Source organism: Poeciliopsis prolifica, unplaced genomic scaffold (assembly GCF_027474105.1).
Source record: "Poeciliopsis prolifica strain line A6 unplaced genomic scaffold, Auburn_PproV2 SCAFFOLD015, whole genome shotgun sequence".
NCBI classification, from domain to species: Eukaryota; Metazoa; Chordata; class Actinopteri; order Cyprinodontiformes; family Poeciliidae; genus Poeciliopsis; species Poeciliopsis prolifica.
The window spans coordinates 6,004,103-6,030,867 of record NW_026562390.1 but is presented as its reverse complement, the minus strand read 5'-3'; the positions used below and the strand labels follow the sequence as shown (position 1 = coordinate 6,030,867).

Genomic DNA, 26,765 nt, shown 5'->3' with positions numbered 1-26,765 from the left:
TTAATTTTTCACCGACTTTCTAATCTCAGCATCAATTCGTACATCCAATGGGAACTAAGGGGTTAAACACGCGGCTGCTTTTAATTTCAGCCCTCCCAGGTTAATTTTGACATATTAATTTGCATTAATATATTTTACTACCTATGGGTAGTTTAAAGACTGTAGTTGTGCCTGCTGAGTGAGCGCGATAGCGGTAGAGCTTGAACCGTAGCTTATCAGCGCCCCCTGGTGGGGCACATATTTATTCCATCACACTCTCTGGTCCATGTGAATCTTTAGTGTGGAAATTTGTAATGCCTCATCCTGATTTTCAAAGACGTAAATATGAGATTAGGATTCATAATTTAAAAATGTTGTTTGATTTTTTTTTTTTTGAAGCAAACATTTCAACTTTGAGATAAAGTAATGACTGAATGTGTCAGGATTATTGCTAAAATTAAAATTGCAACTTTAAATCTTAAAATTATTTTAGACTTTGAACTCATTGATAATGTGCAAGAATTAGCCACTCAGTTGTAATTTGAGATATTTAAAAACAAATATTTATTGAATAGTTTCATTAAAAGTCATTTCAGACTTCCTTCCTCTAAATTTATAACTTTGTAGAAAACCACAATTACAATAGTAGCGCTTAAGACCTACGAATTATTTTGTTGTACATGCTCGAGTAGAATGGCTATGTCAGAAGGGTAGAATTTCCCACATTTCAATGTCCACTTAACTACCAGGACTGATTAAGTTATTCCTATTGTTATATTGCAAATCAATAACGTTTTTCAAGGTAGGAGCACACAGAGTTTTTCAAGTATTCCACATTTTCAAATTTCAAGGCTCACTTACATAGGTGTTTTCTGAGTTTTGAATATGAGATTGTTATGAAATTTAATTTTGCATTTTTTCATTTGGTTTTAGGTCCTTATGCCAGGATGAACCCTCATTTACCTCCTCAAATATTTACTGTTTATTTCACATCAAACCTACCAGTTGGTAAGTCACAACCAAAGCTGTTACAATTTAAGTGTTTTTGATGGCAAAATTGGAAAAAGTATCAGTGATTTCATTTATAAATCATGAATTTACACAAATTAAAGGTTCAACACTTCCAATATGTTTCAGTGTGAGTTGTGACAAGTCAATAAATTTACTGGAAATCTGTTCCCACAGGTGCCACAAATGTGTCCGTTTCCCCCTTAAAAATATGGCATTGGCAACATAAAATAAAGACAAGGAATCAAATACTAGATTATTTTATTTACCTGAAATCACAACCTCAGTAATGTATTGACTGTACAATCATTATCAGCCTTCAGTAATGATTGACGTTTACATATGGTTAATATTGTTCTTCAACCAGGTGTCAGGAGGAGGCCATACAGGGTTCCTCACATTAAATCACAGTTTTACAGCAGTTGATAAAGATAGATAATTATAGGAATGTCAAGGCAATAAGAAAAATCAAACGAGCTGTATTGCAGGTTCACTGTGAAATGAACGACAGTCTGCTAACCTAGATTCTATTGGCTAATTGATGAAATTAACTGGCAGAGTGAGTGGTATTCCCACATTAAGTGATGGGATAGAAAAAAAAAGATATTTACAAAAAATGCAAAGGTTAAGCACAGTCAAGTTCAGCATGAATTGGGTATTCATGTCCAACATTGTGCAAATCACCCAAACCATTACAATAAAAAGTGATTTTACAACTTTTATCTTTCTTAAAACGCTCTTTGTCATTAGAGTATTATACATTAGAATCTATAAATACAAATTTGTAAAGCCTACATACAGCTGAAACACATGCATGAATGTTTTTGTACACTGATGTACAGCTAAGACCATTCAACCCACTTTTTCTGCAAAGTGATCAATGTGACTGACGAGCTACTGATGGAAGAACTTCTTCATGCAAGGAGGATTCAGGAGGGAGTGTTTCAGGACATCCCTGCACATAAAGCTGGATTATCGTCCTAATTTAGCATTTGCACACAAAGGAATGTGTGACTCACTGCGGGAATTTTATGTGTTAAAAGTTAGAGGAAATAGGGACAACTAGCAGGATAACTGTATGCATTCTGAAAACATGTTCTTTTCACCCGTGTGTGTGTGTGCGCTGCTGGTCATCACGGTGTCTGCAGTGAGGGAAATTATGCGTGAGCGCACACTTTGTGGAAAGACGATTCCCAACTTCTTATTCTGCTCTGATTGCCAAAAGCTTTCATGAGAACTGACCTAGAAAGAAACAAGAGAAACAGTTAGTGTGTCAAGCCTGAATGAATATCCAACATTTTACTTTGTGAATATAAGCAAGTGTCCAGAGGTGAAAAGTACAGCACACAGTGAGGTTCACAAAAGTGATATGTGGTGAAATGATGGTATGATTATTTTCTTGCATATGTATGTTTACATATGAAGATATCCCAGCTTAAATTACATCTAAATGAGAAAATCCTGAAATAATTCAACAAGACAGTGTGTGGTGATGTACAGAGCCTTGGAAGTTCTTACACACCTTGAACTTTTGACATTTTATTATGTTACAATCAAACCTCAATGTATTTTTATTGGGATTTAATGTGATGCAGCTACTCGAACAAACAAAGTGGAAGGGAAACTATAGTGTTAAAATATGTGGCATGCGTTTATCCTTGCCACTCTTTATTCTGATATCCGTTAATAGCAGCTAGAGCAGGAAATTGTGTCCAAATGTCACCCAGTTATCACATAAACTTAAACTCTGAGCAATTCAATCTCAGTACAAGTGCAACAAGCAGGATAACTGTATGCATTCTGAAAACATTTCTTTTCACCCGTATGTGTGTGTGTGTGTGTGCTGCAGTGTCTCAGTGAGGGAGACACTGTTTTGTGAAACCTCTGACATTAGATGACAGGTTTAGTCAGACAAAGCCAAGATGGACATTTTTAGAAAACCAACACTGGATAGGCATCGGAGCCCTGATCCCTCAGAAAACAACCAAGGAACGCTCTTGGCCGCTGAGGGATGAAACTAAAAATTGCTCTATAAGATATCAATATTGGATCTCACTTTCTCCCACTTTACATGTATGTGCTTTGTGTTGGTCTTTCAAATAAAATCCTAATAAAATACAGTAGTGCTGTAGTTGTAACATGCTAAATATGGAAGAGTTCCAGGGGTTTGAGTACTTTTGAAGGCTCAGTATGTAGTTGATGAAAGAAATGGATACTCACTCTAATGACAGGGAGCCAATGGAAGGCATTGAAGAAAATAAAGCACACATTTGTTAAGACAAACACAGGCAGTGAGAACAACCAAGTTTCTACCTAAAAACATGCTTTAGTTGAGTTTTCACACATGGAAAATATCCACAAATGCAAATTACTGAAGGATCTGATCCAACATCTGTACTCAGAAAAACTAAAGTATTCGTTTTTCCTAAATTATTGTTATAGTAATATATGCACATACAAAAACACTGGATATGAAATGTAATAACCATGAGCCTCAAACATAAATAAAGACAGAAAACACTTGATTCAAAGGGTTCATTGTGAGTGTATTTTTTTCTTTTTTATAGAAAAAAAAAACAACATTTAGGGTTTTGATCTGCAATCAATGTTCTTTTGGAGAACTTGTATTAGACTTGTGGGATAATATTTTTTGATGTCCTTTGAATCAAACACTATGGAAATGTTAAGACAACATAAAGCATCCCCACCCAGTTCTGTCTCCACAACAAATTAAGTTAAAGAATGTCACAATCAATACAAATAAGACACATCCTTAAAAAAAAAGTTAAAGGGGAAGGAAGATGTTCTTTGTTTTCTGCACAAGTAAGTAGGGGGCACACCTCAGATGTTATCTTTTAGCAAGACGTGTCGAGGGAAAGCATCTCGAGATGAGCAAAACAATTTTTTAAAAAAGCATTTTTCATCATACTGAGGTAGCTGTGCTCTGCCGAGTGCAGAAAAACCGACTTCATTTTTAATCAATATCGTAAAAAAAATAAAATAAAATAAAAAATCCACAAAGCTATTTAAGTTTTAACAAGGTGGGGTGGGCGTACACATTTAAATTTGAAATGAGAAACCACATAGAGTTCATGCTTGGTCACAGGACATGCAGCATTTTTTGTTTCTCAGGATTATATTTTTCCTTTTTGTTTAAGCCGAGCATCCCAAACCTTTCCCTCGTTTCTTGTCTGCCGAATGGAGCTTGTCCTCTCAGAGTTTTGAATTTATACTGAAGACACAATGGTTAACAGAAAGTAAATCAAGGCGGTTTTTCTAAGCCACGCTGGTTAAACAATTTACAAAGCCATTTAAAAAAAATTGCATAAAATAGTGTTCAATCTCTGTACAGATAAACTGATTTTATATCTTTACTTTTTAACGTGTTCAGCAGAAGGGGAGCCTAAACAAAATTCTCTAACAGTAGTGACGTAGGGCAGAGTACAGATAATCCTAACATTTAAAATCAATAATAAAAAAAGAAGAAAAAAAAAAAAAAACTGGCAACACTATATTTACTCTTAAACCAGCAACAAAGTCCAACCCTACAGGAGTCACTTCAAAGCCTCAGCCATTCATAAGTCCTGACCCACCCTCAAACAGGCGACTTAAATTTTTACTTTTTTTTATATTATTTGTTGCGTTTTATGAGTTACAGTTGGTCCTTCTCGTGCACACAAGCTCACACGCGCACACGCAACTCTAACTCTACAAACGCACACGCATACACACGCGAGCTAGCTAGCTATGAACAATTAGGAAGGCAGAGAGAGAAGGGAAGGAGGAGGTGATGGCAGTGGGTGAGGGGTGGAGTTGGGGGCTGAGGGAGGGTGGGGCGGGGAGGGGAATGGAATGGAAAAAAGTCGAAGTTGTGCTCAAGTCAGTCAGGACATGAACATGTCAGCCAGGTTAGTGTCAGAGCTGTAGATCCAGAGGACCAGAGGGAGGGAAATGGCCACGAAGGGCCAGGAGATGCCCTCCATACATGCAAACAGGCAGCAGCCTTTGGAGCTGGGGAGCTTCTCCAGCTCTCTGTTGCGCTCCAGGTAGTTCCTGGCAGCGAACTTCAGCAGCTCATCAAGCAGGATGACGGGCAGCGAAATCTTCAGCACCATTAGCCACTGGGTGAGGTTAAGAGGGGTGATCTGGAAGATGATCTGTAACAGAAAGAAAGAATGTAACAATAAATACACTGCTAGGGCTTTAAAACTGCCATGATACAACTATGTAAATTTCATACTGGAAGTGGCTCCACATAGAGGATGAGGAAGTGAAGGGACATGGAGAGACAGATGGCACCCAGCAGCCAAACGTTCTCCCAGGGAGGCATCCGCAGCAGCGACTGGTTCTCTGACACACTGAGACACAATAAGAAAACGAGATCTTTATTAAACACTTTAACTGGTTGGACAAGATTGTGTGCAATAAAAGCTTCATTCTCCTCATGAGATTTTCACACAGAACACAGAAACTCGCATCACAACAGTATTTGTACCCTTCAACACCAAACTTCAATGGACCTTATGAGACTTTTTGCAACAGATTTTTGCAACACAAAGTTTCAAGTTTGTAAACTTGAACCTTTTTACAAGTTGTAATTTTATTCTGGCTATGTCAGAAGGGTAGAATTTTCCACATTTCAATGTCTACTTAAAGACCAGGACTGATTAAGTTATTTCTATTGTTATATTGTAAACCAATAACATTTTTCAGGGTAGGAGCACACACAGAGCTTTTCAACTATTCCACATTTTCAAATTTCAAGTACTCTTTTCTTAAGGCTCACTTACGTAGGTGTTTTCTGAGTTTTGAATATGAGATTGTTATGAAATTTAATTTTGCATTTTTTTATTTGGGCATTGAATCTTTGCTTCAATGCCCCCTAAATAAAATCTAATTTATTTTTAGTCCAAATACAACAGTTCTCTGAAGGCCCCTGAGGTTTGTTAAGAGAATATTTATGGGTGAGATGAGGCCACAATGCACCTTTTAGCCAAAAATGCAAAACGTAACACCGTCTAAAAATGTACATTAAGTGTGAATGAATGTGAAGTTGTGAGCTAAATGCTAAAGTTTTTTATTTCATGCAGAAAACTTGTTTAAAGCTGAAAAACACAAAGACCCAAAAACACAAGCCAGAGATGAAGTAGAATAAAACTCATTGCAAATCTGTGGCAAAACTTGAAAATTTATGTTCAGAAACTCTCATACTTGAGCCACTATGGAGATAATTCCCCAAAGTCTCTACATTTCAGATTTAAAAAAAAGTTGCAAAACCATTTCCCCTTTTCTTCCCCTTCACAATGGTGTGCTCTTTGTGGCTGGTTAACCTCATAAAATGGCATTAAAATAAACATATATCAGTAGTTTTAATGCAAATGTGTGGAAATGTTTAAAGGGTATGGATACTTTTGGACTGATCTGCTTTGAATAAGGTTAAATGTACACAAATCTTTAGAGAACGTAATTATGTCTGTATGAATTCCTCATACCAACCTGTTGAGGGCATTGCACATCTCTATAGTAACCAACACCGACAGGGCCATGGTCATGGGGTAAGGGGACTCAAAAACCTTACAGTCCAGACCCTGGTAGTCTGGGTTCTCTGGGCCACATTGCAGGAAATGGCTCTGTAGGAGGTGATCGATGATGAAAGATTAGACTTTAGTAATGATAAATGAGGTGAACTGGAAAGCAAAGTGTTGACACCTACCAGCTGGTAAAAGGTGATCCTTGGTCCATCCTCAGCAGCAACAAACCACCAAGCAGCGGCGCCAACAGTAGCAGCTCCAACGTAACCTGTTAAGATGATACAAAAGAGCTGTTGAAAATATTTAAGGTAAACAGCAACAACAGGAAAGTGTTCCATCAAAATAAAGCATGGATTTGCTAAGGATTGACTTCCCATACAGTCCCAACTTACATCCAATGGCAAGGTATCTAAAGAAAAGCCATCCGGAGATGAGGGGCTCCCGAGCATTTCGTGGTGGTTTGCTCATGATGTCCAAGTCGGGGGGGTTGAATCCTAAGGCAGTGGCGGGCAACCCATCAGTCACCAGGTTGACCCAGAGGAGCTGAACTGGGATGAGCGCCTCGGGAAACCCAGAGCTGCAGTCAGGAAGATGCTGCAACCACATCAAGATTCAGAGTTATACAAGAGAAAAAAAAAAATATTTTTAAATGGAGAATTGGGAGCACATTAACCCAGAATCCTTACCAGACAACTTCACCAACATTGGAGGAGATGAGGTATCTGATGAACTGCTTCATGTTGTTATAAATGGCTCTGCCTTCCTCGACTGCAGCTACGATGGTGGAAAAGTTATCGTCAGCCAGCACCATCTCTGACGCCGTTTTGGCCACAGCTGTACCGGAGCCCATGGCAATGCCAATCTCAGCCTTCTTCAGAGCAGGGGCGTCATTCACTCCGTCACCGGTCTAAACCCAACACAAAACCAATCACGTCAACAAACATCTTCTTGATCTTTTTTTTTTTTTCAGAAAACTGGAGGGGCAGCTCCTTCTTACCATAGCTGTGATCTCATCATAGGACTGCAGATACTCAACGATCTTGGATTTGTGTGCTGGCTCAACGCGAGCGAAGCAACGAGCCTTGACCACAGCATCTCTCTGTGCGGCAGGTGAGAGGTCATCAAACTCTCTGCCAGTGAAAGCCATGCTGGAAACATCATCCTCCTCCCCAAAGATGCCAATACGTCTGCAGATGGCTACTGCTGTACCTGAAATATTCAGGCACACAACGTTTAGTCAGTGAGACTTTACAAAAGTCAAACATTTCAGACGTTGCAGTTTTGTAATTTGTAGATTTTACCCTTGTTGTCTCCGGTGATCATGATTACTCTGATGCCTGCAAGACGGCAAAGCCTGATGGAAGCAGCCACCTCCGCTCTGGGTGGATCCAGCATGCCGACGCAGCCCACAAACGTCAAATCAGTCTGAAAAATTAACACAGATAAAACTTTACAAAAAAAAAAAAAAAATTAATAAAACACAAAATACAGATTATCTTCCCCTCTTACCTCATATTCCACAAAGCGAGAAGAGTCTTCCAACACTAGGTTCTCTTTGTTTACAGGGTTATCTCGCGTCGCCAGAGCCAGACAGCGCAGAGTGTCTCTGCCAGTCCCATACTCTCTGATCACAGACATGATCTTCTCCTTGATGCCAGGGGTCATTGGCACCTTGCTGCTGCCAACACGGATGTGTGTGCACCTGTCTATAACTCCCTCTGGCGCACCCTATGAGCAAAGATGGTTAAGATAGCAAAATGGACAAGAAATCACAGTTTGTTATGAGTAAAAGATGTCTATTTAATCATTTTAGGCATTTCCAGCATTCAGTCCTTTTTAATCATCTTTTAAAACTGGAATGTGAAAAAAATGCAAAAACTGCAAAAACACATTTGAATTTAAGGTAGATAGTGAAGTTTTACAAATGTACTCTGCAAAATCTACAAACTGGAAAAAAAGAATGAAGGCCAGATCACAGATGGTGGATAAATGAACACATGGTTAAATGTTTCACAGAAAAAAAAGGGGCAAATGAATGAATAAAGATCATAAAGCTTATGAATGGGTGGAAGAAAACAATGAATGGATGAATGAATAAGTTGATGGACAGATGAGATAAACAAAAAAAAAACAGATGGGACAGATGATAGATCCAGGACAAATGGGCTGATTGATGGGTTGACAGAACTAAAGAATGGATGAAAGAAAAGCACAACAGATGGACTGATGATGGACAGATACCGGACAAGTGGATGGATGAAGTGATGCATGAACAAATGAATCGACAACAAAATGGGCCAACAAATGAGTGGATGGACGGATGAATGGACAGACGCTTGAATTTACACATTAAAACTATAAGCAAGGGAATGCATTTTGAAAATATTTTTTTTTCTAAATTGGATTTCATTTTCTCACACAAATTCCGCCCTTGTAAATACTCATCAGCACGTTTGTCCCAGGAAACATAGAAATTACAGCTTCAGTAAGGGAAGTTTTTACCTTCACAAACATCTTGCCAACAGAGGACCGTGCTTTATTTGGAGTGCAGTATACAGACATAGACTTCCTGTCTCTGGAAAATTCCAAAGTGAATTCCTTCTTCATGAGCTGTTTGATCACCTGCAATAAAACAAAAGACCAGTATGAGAATTTGGGGGTTTAAATTTAAACCATTACAAAAAAAAACCAATAGATACAGGGTTACAGGTTACGTACAGAGTTGCAGGCATTGGCTCGCTCGACCTTGGACAGGTTTTTAATGTCTGTATCAAACACGTTCATTTTCTCCACCAGACATGTCAGCGCCGTTTCTGTGGCCTCTCCTACCTTCTCATAAACACCTTTGGTCTGGACAGAACAAACATTGATGAGCAATAAACCATTTAATAAAAAAATAACCAGAAAAATATTCAAGACAATCACCAACCTCATTATAATCCAGTGATGAGTCATTACAGAGAGCACAGATAGTGGCCAGCTCAACCAAGGCATCATACTGGGAACATTTTACTGATTTGCCATTATGAAAGCTAAAGAAATGAGACAACCACAAAAAAGTAAGGGAAAGTACTAGACATGATAGCTGAAGACACACCTATTTGAGCTCAGACATTTAAAAGGCACTGAATACTCACACTTCTCCATCTGGAGCATATGTGGAGCCCGTAACAGTGAATTCCTTTAACGGACAGTGATCCCCCTCGGTTTTATCAATAATAAACATCTGGAACACAAAGAAACAAACCATTTTTTTGTTGAAAACGGATTGAAAAATTAGGTTGACACAAAAATGCTTAATATTTTACCTATTCCACCCTAAAATGTCAAGGCAGGTGTAAAACGTGTTTAAAAAACAATTCTAATCTTAGTCCACCAGGTGGCAGTCTGTTACAACACTGAACAGTGTAAAAAAAAAAAAAAAAATCAGTAAAATCTTGATTAAAAGCATATAAAGAACAATGTGGTGGGTCAGGTCTATAAATGTCATCTTACAGGAACATGAGTACAATCTTCTTAGTTGCATTCAGGTCCAAGGATAAACAGTAGAAATCTATAATCCCCTTAGGGGAAACAATTAAATAGAACCTTTATAAAGATCTGCTTAAATCCACAAACAGAGAATGCTAGGTCTTTTTGGAAAAGATTTATCTTTCTATTTATTCCTTTTATATATATATATATATATATATATATATATATAACCATTATTTTAAGGGATTCTGGAACTGTTTGAACCTGAAGTACTTCAAGCTACAGCCTCTTATCCAGCAGACTGGAGTCAAATAAGTGGTTCTAATAACTGCAATTGAAAGAGAATAGAGATGAAAACCAAAATATTCATTTAAAATGATGTGAAGGTTTTATGTGAGGACTACTGACTTGAGAGAGATGCAGATATTGAAGCAAGGCAGAAAGAGACACAAGGTCAGTTATGCAACTCAACTGGTTTATGCTGCTGACTAACTACTGCATGCTGATCAGGATTCTGCTGGAGCGGAGGAGCGGCAGCAGAAAAACGCATCCAGAAATATAGAAGGGTTGAAATGGAGAACTGTGCACTTAGCTAAGCAACAACCAACAAGATGAAACAAACAGATATGCTATGAAGATATTTATGCTAATAACGCAGGATGGAGGAAAGGAAAACATCTCATGTTGTTTCCACTCAAATACTTTAATGTGTATTCGGTCTTTCAGCCTGAGCGATGCATAGTGTGTTGCTAACTCCATGCGGACGCTTACAGACAAACCATGCCTGCGACACATCACCACTTGTACAAAAGGGTGTTCAGTTGTGGTGCTATGTTTGTTTGTTTTTTTTACAAACTTTGCAACGCTATACTTTCACATAACCAGCCTGAACTTGGTGAAATTAAATGGGGTTCTTTTTAGGGTCAAACAAATGCTGTAAACTGATTTTTGATGAATTTTAGCTACTCTGTGAAGAAAAGATGCCCAATTTCTTCACAAACATAAGAACATTGCTGCTGGTATGCTTATGGTCCAGGCTGCTACACACATCTGTTTTTGTATGGACAGGTTATAAGAATGTATCCTACTGTCCCCCTTTTTAACTTCACTATAACATTTTACTTTTTATATTCACTGTGGTTGTGTGGCAGAGTTGTAGTTTCGATTCCAGCTTCCTCCTGCCATATGTCGATGTGCCTCTGGGCAAGGCACTTAACCCCAAATTGCCTACCGGTCTGCGTATCGGTGTATGAATGTGTGTGTGAATGGGTGAATGTGACTCTTTGAGTGGTCAAAATGACTGGAAAAGCGCTATATAAGTTCGGTCCATTTACCATTTATATTGATCAAAAGTAAGTTTCTCTCAGCCCACTATACAGATAAGCAGAGCTAAAGTAAAGGTTAAATATTAATTCTCATATGATAAATTTTGCCTGCTAATGTGCTGAAATGTAATCAAAATTTTTGAACTAACTGACTGACTGACACTGTTCAGCATTTGTCCAATTTCTTGTTTGCTGGTGCCTGTCAAGCAGACTCCTGACAATGGTGAGCAGTAAAACTGTAAAACCCACCAAGGACTTTCCTCTCTTCTGAAAAACTAGAGCTCTTACCCGACAGACAGACATCTGATTGGTGGTCAGTGTCCCAGTTTTGTCAGAGCAGATGACAGATGTACAGCCGAGGGTCTCCACAGAGGGCAAACTGCGGACAATAGCATTCTTCTTGGCCATGCGGCGCGTTCCCAAAGCCAGACAGGTAGTGATGACAGCAGGCAGACCTAGAGAGGTTACAGCAGGTGGGTTCAGGGGAAGAGTGTAATTTAGCTTAAAGTGAGAAAAATATCTCACTCTAGAAAAGAATGAGACATTATTGCTCTATTTTGTATGGCTAAAGAACAAAAATAATTCCAGATATGCTGTATTATCTGTGTGACCCAGCTTACCCTCAGGAATAGCAGCGACTGCCAGAGCCACCGCAATCTTGAAATAATAGACTGCACCTCGGATCCAAGAGCCTCCATGGACCGGGTCATTAAAATGTCCAATATTGATGATCCAAACAGCAATGCAGATCAATGAGATGACCTGTGATAAAACAGTAGCTCAGCTTTAAAGATGATTATTAGCAAACAGAATCAATAAAGTGCATTTTGCACAAATTTAAATTATCCAGATTAGAAATTCTGACCAGAAAATGGAGATTTGTTAACCTTTGATAGTTGCTGCCCAAACTCATCCAACTTCTGTTGCAGGGGCGTGCGCTCCTGCTCTGTGGACGCCATCTCATCTCGGATTTTCCCGATCTCTGTGTTGCCGGCTGTAGCCACCACCACGCCTACAGCCTTCCCTGCCGCGATGTTGGTGCCCTGTTGAGGTTGAGTGGTGAACACACAGATTAGTAAACCGAGAAATTTAAAGAACTACAAAATGAGTGAAATGTTTACTAGAAATAGCTAACATGTCAAAACGTCCAAAATCTGAGCTTAAAAAAAAAGTATTCATATACAATGAATGGCAAACGTATTGTCACTTTTTGTCATGTTAAAGGGGTTAAGACATGAGGCTGTGAATGATGACTTTGTTAAACACATAACTTGGCTTAAGTTTCTTAACTTGGCCTAGTCAAAGTTTATGCCTCTAATCAAGAATCGAACAAACACATTCAATGTGGCAATAATTGTAGTTAATGGCGGTTCTATAAGATGGGTTGTATATAAATACACACCGCACTTTTCAGATAATTAGTTGTTCAATCTTATATCAAGATCCTTTCGTGTAAAATCCCAAGAAAATATGTAAAGGCTTGTGGTTACGAGACAAATTTAGGAAAAGTTGAATCCCTGAGAATTGTGTTGTAAATCACTGTCTCTTCAGAAAAAAAAAATCTGAATATGGCTCAACAGGACAAAAAAGTATATCGACTAAATGTAGTCGAAATATATGAAATAGAAAGCAATAAAATCTTCTGAGTCACTCACAGAAAAGAGCATGTTCTTTTTGTCCTGGTTGACGGCTCGTGGATCTGGAACTGGATCTGTGTGCTTGATCACCGATACAGACTCTCCTGCAAGACGGCGAAACGAGAGTTATGAGAACAGGAAACGGTGAGTTTCTACACAGCAGAGCACGAATAAGTAAGGGTGGTGCCTGGCTAACATTTTAAACAGAAGTGTGGAAAAGGCTTAGCAGCTGACTGAGCGAACCTGACAAGTATCAGATATTGCCCTGATGCTGCCTTTCAAAGACCTTATCTAATGTGTGCTTACACACTGTTTGTGAGCGCTTTTGGGCATAATTAACTGTGCATGAATTGTAAAGCTCAAACAGAACGAGACGGAGACCGTCTGAAAGGCAGCATGGCCATGAATGGGGAAGGAAAGAGAGGAGAAAAATAGCTCAAACACTAAAATATCCCATGGAATTTGCTACCAATTAAGGCAGCAGAGCAAGACAAGAGATTTAAAGAGTTTATTCACTACTTCTCCTGAACATCAGCCATCCTTCACTATCCTCTCCTAACCCACTTCACCAACTTCACAGGAAATTGATGCACCCACAAATTCAGGACAATTTTTAAAATATAGTCTTATTGACTATGTGTAATTAAGTCAAAATAAGCACACCGGACACATACATTTTATATAGTTACCTTTTAACAAAGAGATTGGCAAATCACAATGCACCAAAAGGAAATTGAGAAGGTGAAGATAGAGACTTTACCTGTAAGAATCGACTGATCTACCCTGAGGGTGGTCGACTTTATAGAAGTCAGCCTGATGTCTGCAGGCACTTTATCACCAACTGTGGACAGAAATGACATTTTGGTACCTTGAAATTTGAGTTGCATTTATTAAGTAAATAAGAAGAGAAATCCAAATTATAAACAGTATTTTATAACCCTTTCCAGGCATTTCAATGACAAAATTTTATATTTCAATTCTGTGGCACAACCTCATTTAAATCAAATAAAATGTGATTTACTGCAATACCCTACATTTGAATCAAACCCCTAATAAAACAACAACTGTAAATCTAAACAAGATCCAGGTGGTGGGGAGAGGGGTAATTAGAGAAATAATAAGTTATTGTTGCTCAGATCAGAAAAAAATCATGCTTTCAGCATTATTAATGGCCAACTCATCCCCTGCAAAAGGCTATTATACACTTCATGATATCCTATTTCCCTCACAAAAGGCTCCAGCAAGTTCCAATAAAAAAACAGAAAATGTAAACAATATATTTCAAGCTCTGCTTAAATCTCATAAGCACCAATAAATCTGCAGACTTTTATTAGACCTGAAAGATTAAACTGTTCTTAAACTTAACTTAACTTCACTTCTAGCTGAGTTTGAGTTACAAACAGAAAAATGCTGATAGGTGGTGGTCAGAATTAATCGTGCATTTTAATTAAAAAAAAAAATTCTTAACAAAAACATAAAAACTTTGGAAAAAAAGAGATAAAATCCATAAAAGACACATGAATGATATACAGCTGAGGCCACCATTCTTATTATTGATGGTTTATATTTATAGAAGACTTCACAGAAACTAAGAACGGAAACGACCACTCTTCCACCAGAGATATTTTCCATTCAGTTAGTCATCACACAGCTTGAAAGAGTGAAGATAAGAGCAATGACTCAGAGGCTCTTTAGAGCACGCTCTGTGGATAGTACAGAGTGGTGACAGACATGTAAACCTCTGCTGTGCCTGTCTGAGAGGAGAGAATGGGCTGGAGGGAAAGAAAAAAGGGGTTTAGATGAGTTTCTTAAACTCTACGCCCAAAAATGGGAAAACTATTTTTGATCATTTGAAGACATGCAGCTGGAACTAGGGGAAGGGGGAGGCTAAGAACATCTGTTTCAAGCAAGGATATCCCACTGTATCAGATGAGCTGAAATAGAAACTGTGACATGTGATTGTGTTCAGACAGAATATTGTTAGAGCTCGATTTCCCCAATCCAGACATGGATTTAAGTAAGAAAAACATACTTAATAAGAAATCAGCGTAAGTAAACAAATGAGATCTTGATTACACAACTATTTATTTCAAACTGGTATTACTGTAATATGTGTTGCCTCCGCAAAGATGTTCATGGACTGCATAGGCTGTGCTACCTTATTTGGTATCAATGGTTTACTACATATTGTTGAACTCCCTCCATGCCTGATAAATCCCATAAAATAGGGAAAAAAAAAAAACAGGACAGTGAGGGAGATGATACAAAGGCACTGCAGCGACTGGAAAAATTAAACAAAGCCTGTGGGAAGCTTCGCACTAAAAAGTGGCTAATTAGAAATCCTCTTACCAGTAGAGAAAAAAAAGAACACCCTGCTAATTTTCCATCCACTGGGATATACTGGGAATAGGGTCACAGTAAGTGGAGTAACCCACTTATACTGGCAATCAGGATGTTTCAGAAGCCAGACAAGATAGTAAAGGCAAATAAATCTAGCTTATATAATCCATAAATTAAGATATAGCAGCATATTTAATTTTGCAAATAAAAGCTCAAAATTAAAAATATCCCTGTAAAAAGTATGTTTTGTCAAAAACTTAAGCTTTTGAAAAAGCAAAATATCAAAAATGGCTAATTTTTCACAACGTTAATGAAAATATATTGCAATCTTGCACAGAAATGTTCTGAACTGACCTAATTTTCAACTCCACATGGGAGATGTTTTGGCTTTGGTCTTAAAGAGCATGCTCTTTTTAGCTCTTGTTTTTTTTCTTCTTTTTTTTTAAATATGGGAGTGTGAATGACCTCTGGAACATGGACCTTTCTTTCTCCCTTGTGAACAAAGGATTTTATCTGCATTATCCGCTCCCCTGAGTAAGGGACAAATGTCAGTAAGGTTTCTCTTGCACGTAAAGAGAAACCTTCCACTGGCTTGTAAACACAGGAACTGTCCTCATTGTACCTTGTTGTACTCAGGGTAGTCAAAATTAAAGTGGCGCACAAATGGTTGACATGACTTCCGGACCTGATGCTGAGTTCTTCATGTTATTTAACCCACAAGAAATTTTCTAAGAGACTCTGATTTGGGAGTAATCTGTCCTTTTAAACCATTTTTTTAAAATGGCAAAATAGATGGAATTAGAAAGGGACAGATGGACAGACATAAGGATGGTGGATAAAAGCAGAGACAGATGGATGGACAAATGGAGGAAAGGATGGTTGAGTATATGTAAAAATATTTGAAGAAATAGGTAGATGGATACCAGAATAGGGATGGATGGAGTTTGCAAACACTGTGTGAAAATGCATATTGTGATTATTTCTTCTTATAATGAAGGACTTAAATGTAATGGCAAACAGGCAGCAAAAAAACCCTTGATGACCTTTTCAAACTCAGATAAGAGTAACTTAATGGAGCCAAACCCAGTAAAAACAACAACAAATTTCCTCCACATTACATCCTAACCACAAAAGTGTGGTTAGGGCTATAATACGATAGAAAATAGAACTGAAACAAGTTGGATGCTGTTAGCAAAGTCAGTTTCTCCTGCAGAAGAAACTTTTCTTTAGAAATAAAGTGTAACATTATTTCTGTCACCAATTGAAATTGGGAATTTAACCCATTAGAAAATTAAGTTAGGCAGAGATTATGTCATAAAAAGGCCGTAAAGTTTTGTCTTGTTAATCTGGTTAAATTAATTTTAACCCAGGTTCTCTTCTCTCTGTTGTTTGGATTCAGGCTGTGCAAACAACTATTTCCTCAAGGATACAAAGTAAACAACCACTGGTGGGAAAGAAATAAGCTAGGAGGCATCTGGGGACATGCTCTTTACAGAAAGTCTCTGGCTGTAAAACCTCAACATTGGTGGCCTCCGATAATTTGTGACACCACTGAAACATCCACACCTTGCATAGTATGATTATACTGATTGTATATTATATAATCAAATCTTCCTGCTTCCAACTACACTTTGCAGTTTGTCAATGCACAAAATAAATGGCAATAATGACCTTTTTAACAAATTATAATTACAGCATTGTAACTTGAGTTCTGGGTATATATTTATAACAAAAAAGGCTTTCATATATATATATATATATATATATATATATATATATATATATATATATATATCTGGAAAAACACACATCATGCAATAAAACTTATCAGTTTATCTTTAGTTCATAATTTTCTGTTCTGAATGAGGCAATGTTGAAAAAAATAACTAACTTTGTGCTACATTTATAATCACACACCACGGACAGATTCATAAATGTCATCTATAATCATTTCTAAACATACGGTGCATTCATTAAGCATCCTCAACACACAGCAACTCATTAAAAAATTTTCTCACAAATATTTAAAAACACTAAAAAGAAATAATATGGATTCAAGTATTTACAGTGTTTTCTTATAAAGCTCACAGTTGAGCACGAGCACATCCTGCTTCTACTAATCATCATTTCTGAGATGTTTTTACAGCATAATTCAGTCTACCTTTGGTAAATTGACTTGACCGAATAGAAAAGCATATTTCTGGCTCTAGATGAAATTGAGGGAAAAATGAATGAAGCAATGTGCTGAGACATACTGGATGAAAACCTACTCCAAAGCAATCTTGACCTCAGACTGGAGACACGATTCATCTTTCAGAAGGACAAAGAAGTGGCTTCAGGACACCACTCTGGGAATGTCCAAGAGTGGCCTAGCCACAGCCCAGACTTGAAACTCCAGCCTGTCTAGAAAGAGCTGAAAATGACTATAAACCAATATTTCCATGTTCAACCTGATGAAACTTCAGAGATTTTGCTAAGTGGTATGGGGTAGATTCCCGAAGACAAGTACACTGGGATTGTAGCATCATAATCAGACGACTTGAGTCTGTAATTGCTACCTAGCAGGACATTAACAAAGCCTTGAGCAAAAGCTCAAGACATGTGATGCCTTAGTTTTATTTTTATACGTTTGCTAAAATAAAAGAAAGCATTTTTTTCATTAGGGGTGCTGTGTGTAGAGTTTTGATGGAAAAAATACATTTTGATCAAATCTGGAAAAGGGTTGAGATACAAAATTTTGAAAAAAGTAAAGGCACAAAATCTGACAGCATTAAAAAAAATGTCTAGGCAAAAAAGAACAAATAGCAATTTCATATTTCTTGTCTTTCTGAAACATTTTCTGGATTTGTTCTTGGAATTAGGCACTGCCAATATTATAGTTCTGTTTTTTAAATGGAAAAAGACCTATTGCACAAAAAAGTGGGGGAAAAAGTCAATACACATACCTGTGGAAAATAACTCATACGGTCACTACAGTAGAGATACCTGAATTTGTGGAAACACTGAGCTTTGATCCATTTCTGGCTCGAGTACAAATTGAAAATTGAAAATTAATTCCCAAAAGACTGAATCAAAGTGGATCTAAACCTTCCGTTGGTCACCTTAGCTGAAGCAACATACCAGCAGAATTTCAATCAGCTATTTGTCCATGTAATGTTGACATACTCCATCTGTGTGAATTTCATCAGTTACTGTAGAAGAATTTGACAAACACTACAGGCAGCTCTCTTTCCCACTTAGCAGGACAGGTTTACATCAGGACCCAAGCAAACATTCAATAACGTTTACTTATAATCCGATTAGATGTCCATCTTTACATGACTGAGAGACAGTAGCACCATAATGCAAAAAATATTTTATTAGGCTTTCGAAAGGTTGAGCAGAAGAGGGTTATTTACTGATTCAGAAAATAAAATATGCTGAAGGGTTACATAATAATGCAGGGAAATTGTTATTACAGTTAATGTTCATTGAAGAGCAGACTGATGTGCTTACAGGCAATGGTGCACTAACAACCTGTTAAACCTAAAAACAACAGGACCAACCACTAAGAGTAATCAGCTTTACGAAACTGGAAGGAGCTCAAACAGTTCAGTTAGTCAGACAGTAATGAAAACACTTTTTTAAGCAGAGCAAATTAAGCATTAAAGTAAGGAAATATCTATTCTCATGGAAAGAAAAACAATTAAAGGGAGTTTGATAGAAAAAATGGTGAGATAAACTTGACTTAAAAGCTTCTTGGTTAAAGAAGACCTAAACAATCAAACAAAAAGATGAGAAAAACCAGAGAAAAGGGAGCAGTGACGCAAAAGCCAGAAACATTTGCAGCCCAGTTCAAGCTGAGGTTAGCCAAGAAATGGTCAGGAACAAAGTGAGCCTTTGCTTTTGTAGTTCTTTACATGCACTGAACAATCACTATCCTAAAAAGCATCAAGGGCAATGAGTAAGATGAGTCCACAACTCACTCACTATGTGCATAAGCTAAAAACTTTGGAAAGAATTTGTAACACTGTAAGGTCACCAGCAAGAACAGTGTGCTAAATTACAGCAATTTAGGTGTTCTTCCCATTGGCCAGAATCAGATACTAATTATACAAAAACTGAGAACAAAAGCCACAATTTACTATTAATATTTTGCTCTTGACACATGAACCTAAATTTAGAATACAAACTTGCTAAATTTGGTAGCAGATTAAGTGGAAATTGTGCAGTGGTAAAAAAATTTCTCTTCAGCTCTTCTCAGATCAAGGTTAACAATCTGATATTATTTGGATAATTACTAAGGATATCTGCTAGGACAACTTGCCTACAGTCAGTTGCATAATCGAGAAACTACATAGCTTGACATTTGTGGTTTTTAAACAGCATTACCTTAATAAGAAGAGTGGGAGGCACTCCATTAGTTTCCACACTATAACTAATTATTCATGCCTGGAAATATTTCCACACCACCAAAATAAACTACAGAGCAGTTTAAGACCTTCATTTCATCCAATTGACCAGCAGTGCATAGCAACAGATGGGGAGGGGCAACACTGTGTTACTTTATGCTTCATAAAGCTGAAAAAATAAAATGAATAATCCATTGCTTAGAAAGACCCAAAACCATAAAAACATGGCCAAAAATTGACACTTGAAACTGCAACTGTTTCAAACTTTGAAAACCTCAACACAAAAATCTTCTTAATTTATAGCTAAAATTTTAAACTTACCAGCAACTTCTACGATGTCGCCAGGCACAATGTCCCTGGCTTTGATTCTCTGAACGCTTTTCCTGTCCTGGCGATATACCTTCCCCATCTCTGGCTCATATTCCTTCAAAGCTTCAATGGCATTTTCTGCATTTCGTTCCTTAAGGGTAAAAATAATTTGTATTGGAAAAAAAAGGTGGAAAGATGTCACACAAGACTAAAGCTAAGTACAAGGTCAGACAAAAATTATTCTTTGCTAATTTCTAGAATTATTCAGAGCAGCACTTTTTAAAACATTCAAAACAAAGTCTGCAAACAAGGAAGGAACATTGCAACAATATTTTTTGATAAAACAATGCAAGTGGTGACAAGGTAATATTTCAAAGGCCAAACATTATTGTTTTGGTTAATCAGACATTTACATCAAAGTGCTATTTGTTTAACCTTTAAACAAATAGCACCAAATCTTTAAATATCCAAATCTTTTTTTGCCTGCCTCTTTCCAGTATTTATATCAGGCAAAGTCCCAGGTTGAATAATGAACAAGAAGTTTGTTAGTAAATACTACAAATCTACGTGACGATATCTTATTTGGGTAAATTACAGCTCCCCACTTAAACATACAATTTGTATGTTCTTAACATTCATAAAGTACTCTTTGTTAATAAGCGGAGACTAAAGTTAACTTCACAAGACAATGCTGGAGAAATCCACTGGCACACCAGGCTTCCTCTTTGATCTAGAACACAATTTTACTTGAACTATTTGGATTATTCTGCTGGCTCTGAGTTTTTCCACAGGGATCTTTATTAATGCAACAATTTCACAATGGCTACTATTTCAATAGCTTGTAAGATAAAAACAAAAATACATATGGTACTTAATAAAAGACGACTTTTTATAATAAATATTTAATTTTCAGTTATTATTCACATAAAAAGACATTACTAATATTCAAATCTGTATCAAAATGTTTTGGTGAATTTTTCAGCTAAGCTTACTTCAGCTTCCCATTTTTAGATGACCAACTAGGTCAGTATTATTATTCATCTATAATTGTAATAAATATGAACAAAATTAGGACTCTGGTCATAAGAAATAAGAATGTAATATGTGTTTACCTGCCAGACTCCTACGATGGCGTTTGCTATGAGAATAAGCAAGATAACAAAAGGCTCCACAAAGGCTGTGACGGTTTCTTCTCCCTCTTCAAACCAGGCCAGAACCTGCATGTAAAAAGGAAAGAATGGATCAGGAATGAAATGCAGATTAAGAGTTTAAACGAGACACCATGGGTACATATTAGCATAATATGTACCATTACAACCATTTCAGTTATATTCACAATATAACAACTTCTTTCTTCAGGGCCTCAACATCGAGTCACAAATACATTGCTTTAGACTCTAAAGCAATATACTTGTGAACAAGAAAAATTTTATGTTTTTATTTCACCCTACAATAAATGAATCCAACCACTTTTGAGGTTACTGTACAATCAGACGTGGTCCAAGTTGGGATAAGTTTTTCTAATCACATCTGGTGGGAAAACAAAAAACTCCTGATCTCAAAAGTGACTATATAGCAAATCAGCAAGGCTTCTGGGAATATGGATTTGTTTATAACTTAACATCACCGGAAATTTTATAGATTTTGTGTCCAACACTAAAGTTACATAATCCTGCATAGATTGTATGCTGGTTTAGCAGCTGGAAGTTGACTTTGTGGTGAGTTCAAGGTTGACAACATGTTGAGGCAGCAGTGTCTCAACCACTGTTAATGTCTATTGATGTGTTTTGATGGACAAAAGCCTTGTTTGTCTTAAACTTGTTTTTGATAGAATCACAGATTCAAACATTTGAAAACGTTATGTACATTTATTCATATGAGAGAATGAATATATTGTAGCAGAAAGAAAACTATTGTTCCATGTTAATTAAAATGTAACATCTTTCACGTCACAGAAAACTCAATTGTAATGTTACCCTATTTTTCTACTAAAATGATAACCCATTTCATTGATTTTAAACCATTTTTGTCAAATATTGATAACACAAATACAGTTTATTTAGGGGAAAGTTGAAGCCAGATGTCAAAAATAAAGAAGCAGGGAGATTCCACTATGTCACTAATCATCTTTCACTGCCATACAAGCAAAACCTTGACTTTTAACTTCCATTAATATCTGCAAGATATTAGAGGAGGACAACATGCAAATGAAGATCAAGCAGCTTCTTTTCTTGCCAATATTACAAACTGGGCCAAGTGTGTGAGAGAAAGAGCAGAAACTACTATCCTCTTTTAGAATCTGTGCCAGGAGCAGAATGTGTCAAATAAGATGTCAAGTGCCTGAGTCTTTTCCTACTGTAGCCTATTTAAACTCTTCTGCTTAAAATCCAATTTCTATAATTTTATTTTTTTTTTGCCAGTTTCTTCTACGGAGCTGAAATACAAATGTTGACATTTGTACATATTTCAACTATTGCTATGTACTGTCGTGTTAAGAAACTGACTCTGCAGATGTGAGTGACTAAAAGCAAACAAAAATACAACTCACAATTTATTTCAAATCAAAGATTGTTCTATGCCTTAATGAATGATAATGTTTTAAGCCATTGAGCAAACAGTCAATTCCTAGAGTTGAAAATGACTGAAGGAAAAAATTTATTACCGAGTTCAACATGAACTACGCTGGGAAGTGTCACTCACTCAGAAACAAAAACACTATCCACTTAACCTGTTGACACTACTATGTTGCATTTAAGTGATGTGATTAACTGATCCTGAAAACAAGCTTGGGTGAGTTACTAGTCTGAAAGAAATCCAGTAAAAAGCAATGCCATCAACTATTGCTGCACACTGCCAGTTAGCCGGTTGCAAGAAAACAGAGAAAGTCTCCTGTTTAAAAATATTTCTGGTTATAAAATGCCATCAGTTATCCTACTGATGTAATTCTCTCCTGTGATAGGATTTAAACACCAGCTGAAAGAACTCACTCTCTGGATAAAAAGGCTTACAACAGATTAAAAATGACTCCATGTGTTGGCTTCACGTCTGTATTTACAAAACACATTTTCATGTAAATACAAGAAGATTAAACTGATATTTTGACTCATACTTCTACTGTGAAGTTCTTATTCTGCACATTGCCACAGCACAGTAGCACATCAGACATTACAATCTTAAACTAAACTGACCTCTCAGGAATCAGTTTCTTTCATTCTCCAACATCCAAGGACATAACCTGCTGCTTACTGGGACAATATAATCAGCACTGAAGGACACTAAAATGGATACATCCACTTCTATATCATCACAGCAGCTTTCCTGTCATTTTGTGTAACTAGAGAAGAGTCCAGTTTACACTAGATCACAGCTCTTTCTAAGGGATAATCTAAAATCTACAAGGAAATTACTATATTTAAGGAACAGGTTGAAGGATAAAAAGACATATAGTGAATAATAAAACAGCCAGTGGTCATCTCAGTTATATCATACAGCAGTCTGTACGTCCCTCAAATGTTGCCAGCCATATATAGTCCGTAGATTCAGCTATTCATTAACTGAAGTGCTGGTTACTTACGATTAAATCCAATACGAACATAATAAACTCAGAGCAGAGTCATTAAAAAAAGCACAGCTGGTATTTAAATCATCTCTACCTCAGTGACTCACAAAAGAAACAGCCCAGAAAACAAATCTAAAGAAGAATTACACAGAATGAGTTGAGCAAACTCCAGTCCTCAATTCACTTTTGGCAGATGTCCAGACATAGTAGAGTAGAGGGGCAGGGATTACACTAGGAGTGTAGAAACAGGAAGTTGGCACCTAAAAGTCAACATCTCCCCACACTTTACTACTTCAATTTGACAAACTATGTAGCGCCAGTGAATAGAGGGAAAATTGTTTATTAAGGTAGCAAAATGGTACTCAAATTTTTAACGTTTTATCTGAATTTTGTAGATAAAATCCAGTTTTAAATTTCTGAAACTATTTTACTAAAATTTAATCAAAATGAGCAATTTTTTTTCTGCCAGCTACAATGCTCCAGGTGTTCATTTTAATGCATCAGATCATTTTCACTTGTATTTTTTATCTTCTTCAATAAAGGAAAAAAAATGTGTTTAATCTTTCTAACTCTGGTTGATATTTTATAGAAATGTAAAACATTTTATAAAACAACTTGAATCTTAAATCTTACAAACACCAATAAGAGTTTAAGATCATTAATTATTATATCAAAAAATAATAATAATAATTAAATGTACAACTTTTTTTGTACAAATGGAAATATAATGTTAAACACTAAATCTTCTGTTCTTAAATTGCCCAAGAGATTATTTTAGGAGGTACATATCAGGTTCAAAGTCTGGAGGTAGTAATGGATACTAATATGGCTTAATGTTTTCTTGTCATTTTTTCCTTTTTTTTTGAATAGTGATTTTTCATGTTTTGAGAATATGAATATGCTCAAGTTGTAATATAAACCAGTGTCTTTTTCTCAGATGCCACAGATAGATGAGTAAGAAAATGTTTATTTTCTAATAAACTGATATTGGGTTAAAAGTGATAAAGGACAACCTTTATCAATATTTAAATATGATTTCGTAAAGATTTCGTAAAGACATTTAAGCTACTTGAGCGTTTTTTGCAATTTCATACTGGTCCATATACCCATTTCAAAAACCATTGTTTTAAAGTCAGTTCCTATAGTACACTGTTAATAAATCTATATTTTAGTGAAGACCACCTTCAAGCAGAAGCTTGTTCAAAACAGGTTCATCATAATATGGTTAAGAAACACTCAAAGTATGAGAAAAAATATTGCTACTGCTAAAAACTCTGTTGATTATTAAGGTTAGTGTTTTATATGCCATATTTTCACAACTTTTATACTATTCCAGAATTAATTAGGGTTGAATAATATACCCTACTGCCATTCAGTTGTTTAGCAAGATAAAACTGATATTAGTCAATAGATTATCTGACTGGCCAAGAAACTAAACATCTAACATTTAATGACAGAGAAGCTGTTAGGTGGTGATTGAAGTCAATAGGCACAAAATATTTTTTTCAGCTATTTGATCTCATCAAGGGTTGCAATCAGTCATAATCCATAAAAATCAACAACTAGACAGAATCAGAATCACTATCAATGAAAATCAGGCATGAGAAAAACTGTTAAGAAAATAACTAAGTCCAGAAATACATACAATCATCCAAGTACAAAATGGTTTCTTCATGTGGGCAAAATGTTATTGTGTGGGTAGTAAACGTCAATGAAGCATATTGACCAGCAGTTTTGATTTCACACATGAAATCCTGGATAAACTGCTCGTGTTTACATTAGCTGATCCATTACAGTTCTCAGAACACAGCATGAGATGAACATCAAATTGTGGTATACTTACAAAGGATATGCAGGCAGCAAGTAAAAGGATCCTCACAAGCAGATCCTCAAACTGTTCAATCACCAGCTCCCAAAGAGATTTGCCTAGCAAGAATAAAGATTTGTAAATTAAAGATTTCTTTGAAACAATCCAAAAGAGGATTTGTAGAAAATTTAGGGTAGATCTTTAAATTGTCTTCTTACCCTCCTCTGCTGGTAATTCTGCAGAACATCCATCCCATCGACGCCACAAGGGAAGAAGGAAAGGCAATTAGCTAAATTTGATTACTTGTTGCGCGGTATTAAGTGTGTTGATAGCGCTTCACATTAATATCAGCAAATCAATTTATTGCCAATACATTAACGTTTTACAATATTTCAACATCACACTGTGACATCAACAAGCTTCCTTTTTTTTGACTTGTCATTACATTATGGCCCACACATGAGCCGGGTAATTCGCCTGTTCTTGTTTTCCAACGAACACATGACGCTTAGCTCCTTACCGTTAGGTCCAAATCGCTCCCGTTGTTTCTTTACCTCTTCTAAACTCAGACCTGTGCTCTCATTTACGTTGAAAAAGCTGAAAACTTCCTCCACCGTCTTCGTGTGTGCGTTGTCCATGGTGAACGGCCACTTGAGGACACAGTTTGTTCCCGCTGCTCCTAACCTTTAACCAGGCTCAGTCCTGTTCCTCCAACCGGTGTTCCCACACGCGTTTCAAAGAAAAAACGAGTACGGAGAGAAATACTGGAGCGAAAGTCCACAGTGAGGAGCGTAAGCTGTCAGGTAGTTGTACACAGGACAGCGTGGGACGCAGGTGTACGCCGAGAGTGAACGATTTAGCGGCTCGCTTTGCTAACCAGAAGCTAACAAGCTAAAGCTACGTTGCCTCGGCTTGAATTCGCCGGCAGTGTTCCGCTAGCTTTTTGGTGATACCGTTTAACAAGAATCCATATCAGCACCAGACCAGTTAATGACTATCACTCTCGCCCGCTCGTTTTAAAGTCGGTAAATCCTAAAACAGTCTTTCTAAATGGCTCATTTAAACATGTGTTTGAGTTGCGGCTTGGCTGCTCTCGTCCGCTACCAGACTGTGCGTTGCGGAATCACCAGGGTTGTGATCAGCACCAATCGCGTTTCTTCGTCGTATGCGGAGTTCAGTGTCCGCATGTGGAATCTGCTCATTGGTTGAACAAACCGGACGTCCTACTTTCTCTGTCCACGACGCGATTGCTGTTCGTTGGGTTGTATCTTGCGTCATGCCCACCTCAGATAGCGTTCATGATCTGATCTGTTTTTTTAAAGACAAAACACTGTTAATATTAACAATGTATAAAATACTCACTAGGTTGTTTAACTGATACACTATCATTTAACAAATACAAAGG

At 37.0% G+C, this 26,765-nt stretch overlaps 1 protein-coding gene across 1 annotated transcript; it reads right to left on the bottom strand.

The window, feature by feature from the left end:
- Positions 1–1,231: 1,231 nt before the first annotated feature.
- On the bottom strand, positions 1,232–26,531 carry atp2a2b (ATPase sarcoplasmic/endoplasmic reticulum Ca2+ transporting 2b). Its single transcript, XM_055040059.1, is given in 25 exon segments — positions 1,232–2,229; positions 4,973–5,144; positions 5,228–5,345; positions 6,484–6,617; positions 6,701–6,786; positions 6,911–7,087; positions 7,090–7,112; positions 7,205–7,425; positions 7,516–7,727; positions 7,820–7,943; positions 8,028–8,246; positions 9,021–9,140; positions 9,237–9,368; positions 9,448–9,550; positions 9,656–9,744; positions 11,606–11,772; positions 11,938–12,079; positions 12,205–12,360; positions 12,973–13,058; positions 13,715–13,795; positions 20,007–20,145; positions 21,107–21,211; positions 25,397–25,479; positions 25,579–25,596; positions 25,881–26,531. Coding segments are annotated over 25 exon segments (3,039 nt in total). The 5' UTR covers positions 25,999–26,531; the 3' UTR covers positions 1,232–2,215.
- Positions 26,532–26,765: the final 234 nt, after the last annotated feature.